The sequence below is a fragment of the Harpia harpyja genome, chromosome 2 (assembly GCF_026419915.1).
Source record: "Harpia harpyja isolate bHarHar1 chromosome 2, bHarHar1 primary haplotype, whole genome shotgun sequence".
NCBI classification, from domain to species: Eukaryota; Metazoa; Chordata; class Aves; order Accipitriformes; family Accipitridae; genus Harpia; species Harpia harpyja.
The window spans coordinates 31,899,617-31,917,659 of record NC_068941.1 but is presented as its reverse complement, the minus strand read 5'-3'; the positions used below and the strand labels follow the sequence as shown (position 1 = coordinate 31,917,659).

Here is an 18,043-nt window from a genome sequence, read left to right as displayed (position 1 = left end):
TTAGTAACATGTCTAGTGTGCATGGAAAGATAAAATTCAAAACCTCAGGCATTACCAGCTTCTCTTGTGTGTTTAGGCAATGCAATGCCCGAGATCATAAAAATTAATACCAATAAAAGGCAAAGAATGCTGCCTAACAGAGCATTCAAAATCTTCATCCTTGAAACAATGCTAGCCCCTGTAGTATTGAGGCAGCAGACACTTGGATAAATCTTTGCTGGAAGAAACAGAACAAGAAAAATTTACTCACCAGCATTCATTTCCTTGAATTTCTGCCTTAGTTCAGCTGGAGTGAGACGGTATTGATCAAGTCCATCATTCCAATAAATACGATCAAGGACCTGTAGATCTCCACCTACAAGCCAGTTCCCTTGCTCCATAACCATCTAAGAAACAAACAAACAAAACAAAAAACAAAAAAACCCAACAACAACAACAAAAAGAAACAAAAAAAAAAAGAGAAAATCCTTGTTAGGATTGGTTGTCAGCTTCTCCTGAGCACCTAGAGCATTGCAACAGGGGCACATCTTTACCAAGGGAAGAGTTCTGGGCTAACTTTATTTGACAGTCTCAATGTTTAAAAAAAACAAAACAAAACAAAACCAAAAAACCCCCCAAAAAACCAAAAACCCCAAACCAAAACAACACTGGAACATAGTCCAGACATGTTATACCATGGTGCAGAAGAGATGCACAAATCTTCCATAGGCATATGCCTTTCTTTCAAAGTCAAGGATTTTTTTAATATATAGAAAAGCAAGCAGCCAGTATTCTTAACCAACATTATTACAAATGACAAAAAGAGATAGTGGCTGGAAAGCCTGATATATCAAGTGCAATGAAGTTGCACACTTTATTGTTGTTGGCCAAAGCAAATGCAGTTCCAGTATCACCCTGCAGTTTACAAGATTTTACAAGTCAGCAATAAACAAATAAAACGGTTCTGATTAACTACTCACCCACTTTAATTTACAAATAAAAATCAGAATCATTGAAGTAGGATAGCTTTTGCATTTGTTTCATAGTAGCAATTTACCAAGGCAACATACACTCACTAGAGTTCTTTTGATATCTTCAAATATCACCTCACCCTTTATCAAAAAGCATTATGGCAAGCTGCTTAACATATGCTAGCAATGGCCACAGAAGTCACTCAGGAATTGTTAATTTCTGAGAATGCATTTGCTTTTGAAGATGGCACCACAAAAAACTTCCAAGTTTCATACAAATTTCTGATACTTTATTAGCCTTATGTAATTTAAAGATGACAACAAATGTTGATATAACATAAGACATTACATACTAAACCCACAAGCCAAGATGTTAAAATTAAGTGTGGATTTTTCAATTTATTTTTGCATTGAGATAGAGGACCTGCTGGAATTAAATGATGCTACAGTCACCACCCCCTTCTCAAAGAAAATGCTAGACTTTGACGTCTTACCAAGGTGGGGGGAAGGTGTGATAAAGATATGAAGATGAAAAAACTGTGCTACAGTAACTCTCAGGCACCCAAAGATTTCTGATTAATTAGAAGGGCCACCAGATTCATGTGCTGTCATGATACTGCTATACACTCCAGTACAGACATAAGGACATAGTTCCTCTTCTTCTACATTAGTTTCAGCCATGTCATTCTGTAATTGCTAATGTGTTGTAACAAGTCATTCAAATCTTGTCTGTATGAGATTTTCTTAGAATTTCTTAAATTTGTGTTAAGTTTTCAATAAAGAGGTAATCTTATGTTCATCAGCACAAAGCACATCAAGGGCTTTGAAAGTCTTCCAGAATACTCTTACTTGTATCTAGGAGATGTCCTTTTTCAGATATACTCCTGCATACAAGTTTAGTCAGTAAAAGAATGTCATTACACATTAATAAAAAAATTGATTACACATTAATAAAGAAGTAAAAAAATCCATAGTTTTCACATATGTGTAACTGTTAGTCACACAGATACTTTTAGAACACATCAAAGGCTTTCCCTTTTTAAGACCAAGCTCATAATTTGAGGTTTGCTTGATTTCTTTTTATCTGATTTTAAATCATAGTTTTAAACAAAAGGACACTAGAGACAAATGGGGAAAGAAACATTTTGGCTCTGCAGAGCTAAGATGCAACACTTACATCAGCTTGCAAAACCAAACACAGCATTGCAATGAGTATGTTACAATTAGAATATTTCAGTGTGACACACACATAAGGTCAAGACAATAAAACATACTGAACACAATAGATGGGAAATAACTCCCCAGGGAGTGAAATGATGAACTCTCCAAGAACAGGGCCTATTTCAAAAGCATCTAAACCAGGCGGTTCTCACATGCTCCGCATGCAGGCAGAATAGAAGTTTTCTTGCCTTCACAATGCATATATCTGCTCACTAAGGAGCTTTGATGATCCATCTGGCTACACAGAGGGATGTGTTTCCTAGGCACACTAGAGGGCAAAGTTTCCTCTTCTGTCGCACATAGATTTGACATTAGATTTTCACACTAAGGGCAGACTATTCAATAGCTGCAGAGAACAAAAAAAATTCATCTTTGCTTCTGCTCAAATGTTTTATTTATTTCTCAAAGTAGTTTTGCTGTTGAAACACACCAGTCACAGACATCAGCGTCACTTAATTTGCAGCTCCACAAACAGTACAGCTAATAGGACTAGATTTTCAACTTTTAAACACACACCTTGATATAGGGATGTTCCTTGCACGTTGTTCCCCATTGCCTAGCACAGCGTTCCTCTTTCCTATGCTCGTAGAATTCAGGATTCCGGAGAATGGCCACACGGCAACCTTCATATACCAGTGCAATTGCTGTACACCCATCCAGTCTTTCTTTGTCTTCTTGAGTAGCCGTTAGCACTATAGGCACGGACAGATTAATAACTCCCCCTGCAGAGTGAAATAAAAAAATTTTTAAAAAGCCCTTGTCCTTAGTAATAGTCATGAATGATACTGCGAAAATCTACCCTCCTAACAAGTTATAGTCCAGGCTGTAAGTGTATCACACAACAGGTATTTCAAGTACTTATTTTAACAGGGGTTAAAAGCAACTTTTAGAATGAACTCTTGCATAAGATACGTGTGCTATAAAAATGTGCGAACACTGAGGTTTGAGAAAGAGCAAAGACAGTACTGAAAATAGCAAGTACTTACAGCTGCATACAAGTTTTTAGACTGTGAGGATACTACTTTTTGGGGATCTCAAATTAATATCTTCTTCAAGAAGCTATAGAGTAAGCAGAAATACACAATTGACATTTTTAAACAGACCATCTAAACTATTAGGCAAAATTACTTCTGGAGTGGCTAATGAGTAAAAAAGAAATAGCATTCTCAGTAGGCATATTTTTGGTGCATAAAAAAAGTTCAATGTGATAGAAGCAGCCAAATGTACCCAAGTAGTTAGCATATATAATTCAACTATTTCAAAAGATGACTTTGATGTTTACTCAAAACTGTATTCAGATTCAAGCATATATATTTCAGAAAAAAATGGTTAGTCAGGCAGACATTTTGCAGTTTGTTCAGCTGAAAGCTTACCAGCTAGTTTACTTCTAAAACTAAACGAATATATCAATTTTAAGGTTATGTGTGGTCCTCATTTTTAAGCATTTACTTCACTGATAGATACTGGAAGTCTTGTTTTTCTTGACTGCAAGAGTGAGATGAGAAACCGAGTGGAATAATACTCTAAGTTTCATAAAAGGCTTGAATTCTAATGAGCATACACTTGCCAAAAGTGCAAAACTTTTGGGTGGTCTCCAAGAGAAAAGTCATGGGCACCTTGAAGTTAATGGGGGTTTTGCTACTGGCTTTAGTGGGGCCAAGACCCTAAATAAGTCTGAGTTCCCCATTATTTGAGCAATACATTTTTATAACATTCTCTCAATTTTACCTTAAGTGTGGTAGGAAGTTAAAAATTACGACGCTGGATGAAGTTTAAGGGAAAAATAGGTCCCTCCTTCCTTCATAATGCAAAATGAAAAGCATGCTGTGCATCTTCTTCTAAGTTCAGTCTTAGTGCTCAAAGTTATTTTCAAAGCAACTAGGTCATAAAATTGAGCTTGGCAACACTCACAGAGAAGGTGATTTGCCACCCCTAACTTGATAATTAAAAAAATCCTTTTGCTTTGCGAACAAGTAAATATTTCAAACTGGGAAGAGATCTCAAACCTGTTGATTATTAAAATTTTGTCAGTGACCAATAAAAAATATTATATATCTTTGACATCTCTCTTTAGCTGTACAAATGAGAGACTGAGGCAAGGTAATGGAGTGAGTTTGTTACGTGACAGATGAGCACAGTGTCAGCTAGACACTATTTCAGATAACTTAAGCTTTAAAGTGAGAATATCAACACACCTGCACTGATGTCCATAACGTAGAAGTCAGTCAGTATGAACATTGCACTTAGAGCCCAAAGGATGAGATGCATTGCAGGTATTAAACAGTTTCCCTCCCTATAAAATCAAAACTCTGGAAAATGACTGCTGCTGGGGGACTCCAGAACTAACATACCAAGCAGGGAGGAAACTTTCAGGATGATGTTTTGACTTAACTGTTGCCACTGCTTCAAGTAGCAAAGCAGCTTTTTCTAAAAAGGTTTGTGTACGTAAATGTTGCAGTAAATATCTAAGAGGAGGAAATATGGTAGCATCTAGAGGAAAATGACTGTTCTATTCAAGCTTAGAACTGAAAATTGTTTCCATCAATAAGTTATTCATTATTTTTCATTACTCATATTTTTTACAGCATACATGAGGTGCTAAAAACAATTGCAAGAGAAGTTTAAAAACTTGTTATATTGCCATATCTGAAACATTCACCTATACAAGGTCTTAAAAGCCTTATAAAAATTCTGATTTACAGAAGACTACAGGGCAGAATAAGGAGCTAAAAGCTGTTTTAGCAGCTGAATGCATAGCGTGCCATCTGCAGAGTACATTTCACATGGATGGACACAGAGAAGGCAAATGGAATGAAAACAAAACTAGCAGTCCAAAACAATACTGCAAATTTTAGATACTCCAGAATAACAGGATGGCATTATGTTGCCTAGGATAGTATCCGAGAGGCTTATAGAAAAGGGAACTAGAAAATGTAAGAGGGACAACAGATGTCTGGATCACAGAACTGAGACAAGTGACTTTTTTTTTTTTTTTTTTTTTTTTTGCTATTTGGTCTCCAGCAAGAGAAGAGTAATGCAGAAAGAAGTGAGGAGACAGGAATTTTCACTATCCCTCTTTGATCTAGAGAGTGCAAAAGAACCTAAAAGGCTGGAGTAAAACAGTCTTCAAAGAGGAATAAATGAAAAATGACAGAGGATCACAATCAAATTCCAAAACCTGAGGACGTTCTCAGTTGTTGACTACCTTAACTAATGCTTGCTCTTAGCCAATTGGTAACGGAAAATAAAATATATTCATTTAAATCATCACAGGATAATTACTAAGTCATAGTAATTCAATTACATGTGACAATTGTCTATACTCAAGCTACCTCCTCAAATTCTGATTTCATGCTTGCAATAGCTCCAGCACTCAAGTCAGTTTGTTGTCCTTTCCTTCATTACTGTTACAGACCAAATCTTTTGGCACACAGAGCTAAACAGCAATTAAATTGCAATTCTGAATTCTAAAATCAATTTCTTCAAAACAAACTAGAAACATGGACTTCAGGTTTAAATGTTTTTCAGAAATTAAATCATTTGAAAAATACAATTTGTAAAGGCAAAAAGGCAAGACATTCAAACTCTAACATGATGGTAGGTATAAAAAGAATAAAAACATCGTGTTTAAAACTGATGATTGTGATATCCTATTCTCTTATCCCAGGCTGCGCACAAGCCTGATAACATGTTACCACACCACCACTAAGCAAAGCATCAAGAATATTTTAGAAGTAGGATTAGTTTGCTCAGTTTTACAAATGGTAAGTTCTACACTACCATCGAGGAGACAGTCAAAGTGAAGACACTGTAGGTATTCTCTCTCTCTCATAAAGCCATTCAGGGGTGTTGCCCAACCTTCTGCTAGCACTTGCACCCATTGCATATCCACCTTGTAAAGAAATGGAGAAACAGAGTAGATAAGAGTTGCTGCTTAATGATTGACATCAGGTATTAATCATAATAGATCATGATTTACCCATAAAATTCAGGACAGTATAAATGGAAGATTTCTCAATATTACAGTTTTTAATCACAAAGAATTCAAAGTTTCTACAAGTAAGAAAAAAAGAACAACTTGTTCCTCACTGTTCATATTTTCTGCTATTTTCCAGTCCTTATAGTAGATCAAATTTCCATGTGTTAAAAAACAAAGCAAGCAACACAAAAAAACCCCACCCACAACAACAAACTTTATTTGTAAACATTTGATAAAGTTCAACTTAACAGAATTAGAGTCCCACTTGCATTTATTTTTTTAACAATGCAAGATAACCAAGAGGTAAAAAAAAAAAAAAAAAAAAAAAGAAAAACACCACATACAATTACCACAAAAATATCAGAATTATGGGGGTGAATATTAAGAGGTCTAATCTTAAAACGGATTAGAAAGAAAATTTTTATTGCAGAAACTAGTGAGACAATCCAGAAGTAAAATTCTCTCAGGACTAGTACTTATTTTAGTTTAAGAGCTATCAGCTTACAGGGAATTTCCTTCCTTAGCACTTAAACAGCCACACTATGACTTAGTGTGTGGCCTCTATTATTTCTGCATGTGCATTACTAAGACTTGGTCAAGTCTTTGACAAGGACAGTCATGCACTTTTGTAAAGTGCATGACTGATTTTATCACACTGTTTAATTTACACTGAGTCAAGTACAACACACATTTTCATTCCAAGCTTACGTTATATACTTGCTTGATATTTAACAAACCGCTTGTTGGGGGTGGAGGGGGAAACGTTTTGTGTTGTAGATAAGGAGCAATTTTGAACAGAACACTACAGAAATTTAGTAATGGTGACCTTAAATATTTATTCCTCATCAAAGCAATAAATAGTTCTACAGACACATATGTGAAAGGAATCTAGTAAGACACAATGAAAGGAATTATTAAAATTTAGTAGTAGTAGAAGGCTAGGCAAATTTTAAAGCTATTTAATTCAGTGCTTAGTATGTCACCTCAGTCCTTCGAAGTCAAGTTACTCACTGCAGATGCTCAACTCTGAGCTTAGTCAGCTCCTATATCAAATGCTTAGCTTTAAGTTCTAGTAATACTGTCAAAAAGCCAGTGAGAAAACTCATGCATTGTATCTGTGTTTAGGCCTAGTTCTTCAGAAAAAGAAGATGAGGTAGAACAGAAACACAGCCAGAAGCAGCTTTGCCTAATTTATCTGAGTCAGAAAAGAATGCATTTAACCAAAATAAGAACAGAGTTGATCAAGTTGATCCATACTTTTCCACATTTTCTCTGCTGGAAGCTAGAAAAGTAGCATGAATATGTTCTAATCAGGAAAAAAAACCAATAAAGTAGATCTGATCATCTCTCTGTAGACTTAAGGTCGCAACTGTTTGAGCCTGGTCTATAAGGTTACTATCATTCAGCTGAAGGTTACCAACAAGGACAATCAAGAGCAGTAATTGATTTCCTTCGTATTTCTAAGTCATTACAATTCAAAATAAAATGGTTTGTGTAAGTAAACTAAAAAAAAAGTTAGTAATTCTTCTAGAAACAACTATTCATACAAGACATGCCAGGCATGGTTTACTCCATGGAGGGGGGTAGGCAGGGGAAGAAGTCACTGTAAATTTAATCTCCAGGCTTGGGATAAACTAAGTAACACTATACCAGACATAATTTATGAAATTACAAAGATTCAATTGTTATCTCTAGTAAGTGATCAAAGAAAACACAGATATTGTGATTTCTCTCAAGAAAAGAGGGAAAACTTATATCGAGATACATTCTGTAACCAGTACAGGTATTTTGACTATATCTACTTCTGCTGAGCAACAGATTAGACTGTCTTTCAACTTCAGCAATGAGACAACTGAAAACACAATACCTTATTTATTTCCAAGGTTAACAGAGACTCAGCATCAGTTTTGGCCAACTGTAGCTTGTTTTCTGGCACATAAAGCTCTTTCACCTCATAAGAGGCATCCACTGGTACAATGTCCTGTGTAAAAGGAATAAACAGAACTTAATGTTTGCTCAGAATGTTTCTTGGACACTGAACACATGGTCAAGAAGTAAAATTCTAATGTTGCGCTACTCTGTAGCAAGAGTTTATTCATTACATAATTTTTAATCATCTAAAAACCAGCACTGTTCCACATTATGATATATTGCTAGCCAGGCTGCTGGCTTGAGTAGCTAAAGTGAAACATTCTGACGAGATTTTTTTTCTGAACCTGAAGTACCCCATGTAACATTTACCTAGTAAATATTTAACTGTTAAATTAAGCACAGTTTTTATGACTTAATGCCCACATTATCTACAGCAGAAAGGCTCTATGCTTTTATTCTTGCTAGAGAAGTAAAAAAAAGTTTTTAGAGACTGAGCATTTATAAATTTAAGTCATTCACTATACAATGTATATTAGAATTGGTAACATGGAGGTAAAAAAAAAAAAATCTCTTTCTCAACTGAAAGTGGTTAATACAGAAGCACAAATTAAATGTATTACCTACAGCTAATGACATAACACCAGTGTCCTAATCTATACACTAACACTTAGAACATTTAAATGTGAGGCCATCTGTGCACATATATATATGTATATGCAATGAACTGAAGTCTAGTTTTATAACCAGAATACCACAGAATATCAGTTTTTTATCTGAAAAAAATTCAGTTTTCCTCCATGCTTTTTAAACAAGACATTCTCAATCCACAATGCTCAAGATCTCAAACTTCTCATAAGATATGAATATAAGGATAAAAACATAATTTAAAAAAAAAAAAAAAAGGAGAAGGGAGAAGGCCATCATGATAAAACTTTAAAGAGTCTCCTCTGATGAAGGATGGTGTAAAATGTCAAAACCCAGTCAAATGTTCCAGTGATATTCAGTAGCAAAAAATCAGTGTAAAGCAGCTGACAGTTCTTTTTAAAATACGTTTTTCAGAGCTTTGGAAACTTTTGTAAAGTAATGCTTTGCTTTTTGAGGAAAAAAGCTTATCCTTACAGCAAAGTATATACAGACGTATAATAAGAATAAAGAAATTATCTTTATTTTTCCAGTATACGCAGCCCAGAGTAAACAGGTATGCCTATAGAACACACAAAGTTTGCCGAAGAATTTTAAAGCACTTATCCAAGCATTTATCAGACATTAGGCACTACCTCCATGCAAAGTAAAACAAAGGGAGTGGGATGATGAAAGCAAGTGGGAGATAAAATGACTGCAGGAGTAAAAAGACTTGGTGAGTCTCACTGGCTATTACATCATTCATCCAAAGACAAATGAAAGGAACACAAATTAAACTAGCACTTCGAAATTGCATTTTACAAGGAAAAGCTCAGTCCATTACATATCAGACACCATTTGGGAAGCTGATTTTATTAGACAGTAAGTTAGGACAAAACCTGCCTTCTATTTTTTCTGCCTGAGCAGCAGCATTACAGCCCAGGAGAGCTGCAGCAGACTCCTGCCACAGCAATAAGCCCAGAATCAAATAAAGGTATTGCCTGCTGTAAAGAACAGCAGACCTTACAAGCAAAGTATAATGACTGAGTACACATTATGTTGCTTCACAGATTCCCCTCTGGACCCTAGTCCATTACCGTGCTAGAATGTCCTAATTTTACAAACCATCAAAAGCTTAAAATAAGTGTGCCTATTAAAAAGGTCTCTTCAAGTATTATCCTGGTTTTAGTGTCCCACTAACAGGCAAAACAATGGAGAAAAAGGTTTCACATTGCAGTTTGTCAACAACCTACCTCATTATAAGGATGTAAAGAGCTTGAAGACAGTTATAGCAACACTGAGTCAGACATTTAGAGAATTTGTAAGATTAGTAAACCTAGACTCCCTTGCAGACATAAAAATGGTATTTAAAACAACTCCTTAAATTAAAAAAAAAAAAAAAACAAAAACAAAACAACCAAAACACGCAGCAGCAAGAGGAATCCATAGGTCTTTAAACTACCAATTTTAGGAAAATGCTAGGTTAGCAAGCCATCTAGTGACCACTTTAAGGTAGTAACTTTACTCAAAGGTTCATTCTACCAAAGGATGTTATGCAATGTTCCTCAATATTTATTATTTCTCAATGCATTCATATAAACAATGGCAAAATAATAAAAAAAATACACTAGATGCTTTATGGGAATGTGCCACCTCAGACTGTGGTGGTAGGCTCTTTGCTGATGCTGTCTAATGTCCTCAACAGTCTGTAAGGAAAGGGCCTTCAGGCAAGTTTCTGGTAGATGGGCATTCACAAGTAACATCCAATTTACATTAGTGAACGACTAGTCTTATATGTTCATATTAATTGATGTGCGAGGCCACTAAATTATTTATATATGAAAAAAACAAACCAGAAGTATTTGCTTGACTATAACAATCACTGAAGTTTTGGTACCTACAGCTTGCAGGGAAGTTTGTCAGTACTTTTAAGTACAGGGAAAACTGACAAGTGCAATGACAGCCATGATCTTAACAGAGAGAGGTACGATTTTCTGGACTGAGGGCCACTTCTCTGCCCATCAGTTGTGTTCTATCACGTTTTAAGTTCACTTGAACCATAGAAACACTCCTCCTCTTGTGCCAACGAGGAATTTCAAGAGGAATTTCTGACGCTAGCCATTCACTGCTGTTTCTCTCAAATGTGTAAAGACACCCTTTACACATTTGTTTTCATCAAAATGAGTCATGTTTAGCTTACATAGTATATCTATATTGACCTAAATAATTTTTACTGAAAAAATTTAGGAAATACTCATAACAAACATATCAGTCAGCAGATCTAACTGGATGATTGTTGCCTAATCAGAGTCTCTGCAATTAACACGGAATGGCTCTGAACCAAAACCTTGTCTGTGCCTTTTCCCAGAATACAGAAGCTAAAAAACAAGAGAAGAAAGCAGAAGAAATAACAAAAATGACACCACCACAGTATTTCATGATTACACAATTCAATGTAACTGAAGCTTGTTCTTTAATAACAACTCCAAAATTATACATGCTTTTTTATTAATTTGAGCTACTGAAAACAATCTCTATAACATTAAGTTGTATATTTTCAGAAGAAAACAACCACAACCAAAGCACACATACCTCAAGAATAGGAAATCCATAATTTAAAATACAGGAAGTTCTGCTTACTTTCCTAAGCATGAGAAGAAATCAATGTTTTATTGATGTGGGAATTACAGAAGTTGAATACTGAGGTGTTTTTTTTAAATTATACTTAAAAGCTTATACTCATTTCTGCTCACTCTGGCTTACATCTTTACTGTTGTGTGTTTAAATCTTCATTGTAACAGTATAAAACTAAAAGTATTATCTTGCATATCCTTTACACAGAGTGTTTTTTTTTTATCCCAGCTTCTCACACAAAATAACTATTAACCTTATCAGAGAATCACAAAGGGGCCTCTGGAGGTCATCTAGTCCAGCCTCCTGCTCAAAACTGATCCCAGTACAGCAAGCTGCTTGGGAACTTGGCCCATAAATTTTCGAACATCTCCAAGGATGGAGTATCCACAAACTCTCAGGGCAACTTGTTCTAATATTTGATCATCTTCATAGTGAAAGGCCTTTTTCCCCCCTCTGTCTACTTTGAATTTCCCATGTTTCATCTCATGTCTGTTGCCCCTCATCCTACCCTTGTACAACTCTGAAAAAAGTATTCATCTTCTCTATACCTTTCCATTGGGGTGCTAGAAACAGCAACAAGACCTCCTTTAGCCTTCTCTTCTTCAGGCTGAACAAGTCCAGTTCCCCTCAGTTCCCCTCTCCTTGTATGGCGATGTGCTCCAGCCCCTGACCATCTTAGTGGCCCCCTGCTCAACTCACTCTAGTACATCAATGTCTGTCTTCTACTAAGTGAGGGAGAAGGGCACAAACCTGGACATGGTATCCAGATAAGGTCTCAAGTGCCACATAAAACAGCAGAATTTCTTCTCTTGACCTGCTGGCTATGCTCTTGCTATTACAGTACAGTATGCAGTTGGCCTCCTTTGCTGCATGGACATGTATTTTCATAATGCTGACAAATGTTTTTATAATGCTGAACAATTTATTTCGGTTCTCTTGTATCCTCCTCAAGTCTTAGGAAGAGAGATACTTTGTTCAGTTATCAAAAAGGTGAGTTATTCCACACAATGTCAGCATATATAAAAGTTAAAATGTAGGTATACTGCAAGTTAATGTCATTGTACTATATTTCACACAAATGCTCACTTCCAGCATTAGAAACCACTTACAAAATCCCCATGGTCTGCACTTTGTCTTGCGAATCCTAGTCTCACCCAATCACCTTTTGCTGTATGTGTTTGGTTTGAACACTGCGTCACACAAGTAACAGTTGTATTTGTACAAATTTTCTGCTGAAATGATTTTGAAAGCAGGAGGAGACAAGAAACAAAGTTTCATATAAAATAATTATTCAGTACCTAGTTAGCAGCTGGGTATAATCAGTTGTGTCAAATATACTCTACTGAGTACCTAATTTACAGTCAAATAATGAAAAAGTGGGCTGAAGACCTGTAATGCCTGCTCTACATGAATGTTACAGATATTAAAAATACTAAGCTCCCATGTTTGCAAGTTTCTCAATAAAAAAAAAAAATACTGAAAGATGTTTTGGAGCCTGCTGTAAGTCATGTTGGTGATAAAGGTGATCACCCAGAGTATTCTTTGTTATCAAATTTTTGATAAGTGAATGAGGAACTACACAAGATTGAGAACTTTGCTCCAGAGAGAATCACTGTGTTGTTACAGTGGTAGCTGCAGCATAATCTGAGGCAAAAAAACCAACAAAACTGAACAGATGTACAGAACAGCAGAATCCATTTCTACATATTTTCCAGGAACCACCAGCCTCAACTTTCACATCCTAAAACAAGAGACTGACCTTATAAACCAAAGCAACAAAGAACAACCCCCAACTTCTACTCTGCTCCAAATACTCACCACTCCAAAACACAGAATTTGAATACAACTGCAGGTAATTGTGCGAATATAGCTAGGAAATCAGTACTATAAGATACCATGAGGACCACCTTCCCAAACACAAGTATAATGCTAAGCTTAGATAAGAACTTGGCTGTAACTGTTGGGGGATGGGTGGGAGATAGAGGAAGGGACAGAAAGTTCATACATTCACAGTGGATTGATCTAAATAGTAGCAGAAGTGCATAATAAGATTCCAGTTTGGGGGGTGATATTCGCAGAGCCGCCATAAGTTGATGTCCCTAAGAATGGGACATTTATACAAAGATAGTTAAAAGTTTAAAGTTACCTACTGGAAATGCAACTCTTTCCTTGTACACTTTTGCACTTCCTTAACAATAAAGGTGGCCTTCCTGAGCTATGACTTCTTCAGAAAATATTTTCCAGGCTAAATATTGAACTTACTCCATAGTAAGGAAATATGAACTTTGTGCAAGGGGCTAGATCAGCTAGATTTGTTGGCAGCAAAAACAATGAAAACAATGAAATCTTTACAGCCCAACACCCGCACTAGGCTCGTCTGACTCCATTGGAAAATATCAGCAGATTGAAAGCCAAATTTATCAAGCTCAAAAGCCACATTGACTTAAAAAAGTGTGCAAGCACTGATTTGTACAGTACTGAAAGCAGTTGGGAAAAAGAAAAAAAAAAAAAAAAAAGGAACTTTTCATATGACTCAGACTTGGTAGCTTTAGGAGATACTCATCAGTACCTTGCAATCTAGGTCCCTAAAACGAACTTTGAAGTATCTACTGCATTTACATGCAAAGAAACCAAACCAGCTGGCCCTCAAAACCAAGTTATACGACAAAAGAACTTTCCAGATTCAACAGCTGCTTATTACTCCTTTTTCTGTGTGGTTACCTCCTTTTTTCTTCCATTTAACAATTGAACATGGTTTTGGAAAAGACCTGATAAATTTGTTTCAGAGTTCTTTTCAAATATTATGAAAAATTCTAAGAAACAAATAATTCTACTACCTATAAAAGAACAATGTTTCAAATTCTTGTTTAATAAACATATGTGTGTGTATATCTGTCTGTCTCAACACAGATTTATACAGTTCCAGCTGTCTTCTCTTTACTGCCATTACTGTCTGAACTAGTATAAAAACAGTCCTTGAAATTCAAGGCTTACCAAAAACTTCTTCCCAAAGTTTTTCACAGCTGTTGAAACAAAACAAACATCCCAAATTATTTTTAGTGCTGCTGGCCAATGGTCTTTTTCTTTAGTAATCACAATGGATTATTAAAGAACACCACAGACACAGCTTGTTCCAACTAAAGAAAACCTACAGAAATTATATTCTCAAGATATCACTGTATTAATATGGCCTGAGAACAAGAGGTGCCTGTTCAGCCATGCCTTGGTTTCGTTGTCTCTCATTAAAGTAAGCAACCACTAAGATATCTTGGCATTCATGATACTGTTGTCTACAAAGAAAGGAAAAAAAGTGCTAAAATGTGCCTTGAGCAAAGCTGACTGGGCCAGGAGCCATTATTCAGCACTGTGTACCAAGCGTACCAATGCAAGACTTTGGGGATCACTATCTTGGCACACGTGACATTGGTTTCTACAATTATGAAACATACTGAATTGTTCTTCTGAGCAGGAGGCGCAGGGCCTCCCACTGTCAGGAACTGCCACCTCCCATAGGTAGGACTCCTACACAGCTCCCTCCTTTTTTCTTCCAAAAAAATATTCAGATGAGCATTAGGGTAAAAATCTAGAATTCTGCTGTGGTTTTCTGTCTTATCTCCTGAGAAAGCAGTGATCTATTAACAATTTTCTTGAAAATTTAGATACAAGAGACTAAATCTCTCCAGACCTGTACTGACACGGAGAATGAAAATTAACTCCATGCTGGCTACGTGATGAGGTCTCTTGCTTGTACCAACTTCAACACTTGGTGGAGCTTTACTCAAGCTACTGCCTACACCCTAAATTTCCAGAACATCCACCTCACAAAAAAACCATGAATAATTGTCTGCTAGAGTATCTAAATTAAAATAATTGTCTGAAATGTCATCCCACTACCCACTGACTATAGATAAGAATGTAAGGAGACACATTTCTTCTACAGGAAGATTAGCAAATTCTGGGGGTATGGTTTTTAAGAGAATAAAGCCATCTCATGGCTGCCTTCACTTTTAGTAAGTTTTTGGCTTGGGGTTTTTTGTAAGTTTGTTTTGTTTTCTGTGGGTGGTTTGTTGGGGTTTTTTTGTTTGTTTCTTTGTGGGGTTTTTTTGTTTGGTTTTATTTTAGGTTGGGTAATGAGCTGAATCCACTTATCAGACAACAGGAGGAAGCCCAGAGTCTTCAAAAGGGATGGTATAGATTGCAGGCATGAACAACGAAAGAGACCTACCTTTCAGAAGCTATGAACCATTACTCAACTCAGCCATGTCAAGAAGATCAGCTTCCTGAACTGGTCATTACACAAGTGCAGGACCACTTTTACTAGCGCAAGAAAAACAGTGGAAACAAGGGAAACCAGACACAACCACAGCAGCCCCTATTTAAGCCATCTCAAATTACCGTGTAAGTGCCTCCCTATCTCTTCACATCTGCAGTATATATTAATTTGTACGTTATAGAGACAAAGTAAAAAATTTCAGACTCCTACAAATGGTAGCAACCAATTTTAAAGTCAGCATTCATCATTGGTTCTGTAACAGAGACAGCCTTCTCTCCCTTCCAGTTATCAGTTATGATAATATAAATTAATTTTCCACTTGTCCAAATCTTATTTCACTTAGAGATCAATGTTGTTGCAATGTTTAAAACAGAAACATGCAATAGGACAAGTTTAAAAGCTAGAATTTAAAGATGTATAAGCCTTTAACTCTTAAAAACTGTCTTTGCTTTTCCCAGCACATACATTCAGATTGCAGGCACAAATTCTTTGAAAAAAGTTACTAAAATATGTCTGTATTTCTGCTTACCCTTTCTTGAAGAAGTTCCACAACTTGCTGTATACAATCATTCACATCACAGGAATCAGTTTTCAGCACAAGCTCTGGGGCTTCCGGTTTTTCATACTCGGAGTCAATCCCAGTAAAACCTACAGAACATAAGACAAAAATCGTAAGTGACTTTTTCCAAAAGATGACTCCATTTTAACATTGTTCACAGACAGTTTTCTAGACATAAACCAACACAACAGGCAAGAACACAGTTTTAGCTTCCTTAATACAGAATTTCTTAGGGAAATCAACATTTTTTTTCTTTATAAGACCATCTGCTAATCCTACTACGTGACTGCATGCAGCACATACATAGCACATTTTTGTTGGTGAAGTTATTTGATTTATACTGTGAATAAACAAAGGAGCACTGGCAGAAGACTGTGCACATCAACCCAGAGTTAGTCATCCATCAGCTGTCCTTCACTGTTAGCTGTGATTGTTGCTTTTTTTTTTTTTTAACACAAAGCCTGATGTTGAACAACCAATATATAAGTAAATTTACACTCAAGCCACCAAGCAGTACTCTGAAGAGTAAGGAATTCCAACACCTATTACATTAGTTTAGCTAATATACCCTTCTTAAGATAGCTGTTAATTTAAGGTAGATATGTGTGTGTGTATTACAGTTATAATAACTTTTGTCACAGACCGTGCAAGCTACCACTAACACTTGTTCTGGCCTACTTAGCTAGCAATCTGCTTTGAAACAGAGGAGATTCTGACTAACAATGCATAAACAAGAAGGAAAAATCAAGCCCAAAGACAAAGCATGTAAGCACTACAAGTCAGGTCTGCAGAGAAATATCAGCTGGGTTACAGCAACTGAAAATCTGCATTCTCTACAATTGCAAATGAAAACATCAAAACTCGAGTTTTTCACTTCAGATTGAAATACTTTCAAAATTAGTAGCTTAATTCCCCATCTGAGAAAAAGATCAATTGCTGCAGTACCCCATGTGATAATGAAAGGCCGATATCTGTTCCAAAACCTGTATACTTTATAAGTATCTGATTACTGGAGGAGTGGGAATAGGGAGCAAAGAAAGTGTCCCATTACTATTGCCAGGGAAAAAGAAGATAACAGGTGCTGACATTCCTTATGAATAGGCAAGTTCATTTAATTTTCATCTTTCATATATTGGATAGATCATAAGATACAGCTACTGCTAGACCCACTTGTAGCTTACTCAGGCACTGTCTACCTCACTACCACTTCTAAAGTAACACAATAACATATGGGGCTTGTAAAATTAAAAAAATATTAAGGAAGTTCTACAGCACAAATAAGGATTCTGTACAGAACTATGTCTTTGTATTGTGCCATCTCAAGCCATCTTGCTTTGATTCTGAGCAAACCTTAGTTCAGCCTTTTTTATTCCTGGTCTTCACGTTATATATTTGGCAGTACTAGAAGTATCAAGCAACCACTCATGTGGAATGTCTTAGATTTCTTGAATTTTATATCACTTTTGATTAATGGTGAGTTCATCATTACAGCACCTGCAAACTCAGCCCCTGAAAGTGATTACTTTAAAAAATGCTTTGCTTCTTAATACAGGTAAAAAGTGTTATCGTTAACCTCTGCAAACTATAATACAACACAGAGCAAAGCAGCACTTGAAACAATAATTGCAATGAGTAATCACCTACTTAAGCTTTTTTTTTATTGCAGGCTGTACTTAAATCTTCATCTGAGGCTGGGGATAGGAAATCATTTTCACGGGCAGTAGCATAGAACCCTAATTTCAAAATAAAAGTTAGTCTCTTCAGAAGTGTTCTTAATGGTCTTTACAAAAAGATAGTGATCATGCTTTACTTTTTGAAAGAAGTTAGTAACTCTTATTAATGCAATTCTTCGTAGACTTTAGAGAGAATCAGGCTCTTTTTTAACTAGTCAATGGACACACAAAGGAGATAGACTAATCCTCAATCATAAGAGC

The 18,043-nt window shown here is 36.1% G+C and overlaps 1 protein-coding gene across 1 annotated transcript in view; it reads right to left on the bottom strand.

The window, feature by feature from the left end:
- PAPSS1 (3'-phosphoadenosine 5'-phosphosulfate synthase 1) overlaps positions 1-18,043 on the bottom strand; it is a 47,023-nt gene that overhangs the window by 15,999 nt on the left and 12,981 nt on the right. Inside the window, exons 5-9 of the mRNA XM_052774933.1 lie at positions 16,080-16,198; positions 8,018-8,131; positions 5,952-6,063; positions 2,688-2,893; positions 251-386 (exon numbers count right to left, since the gene is read on the bottom strand). Coding sequence (XP_052630893.1) covers positions 251-386; positions 2,688-2,893; positions 5,952-6,063; positions 8,018-8,131; positions 16,080-16,198 — 687 coding nt within the window. The remainder of the gene's footprint in view (positions 1-250; positions 387-2,687; positions 2,894-5,951; positions 6,064-8,017; positions 8,132-16,079; positions 16,199-18,043) is intronic.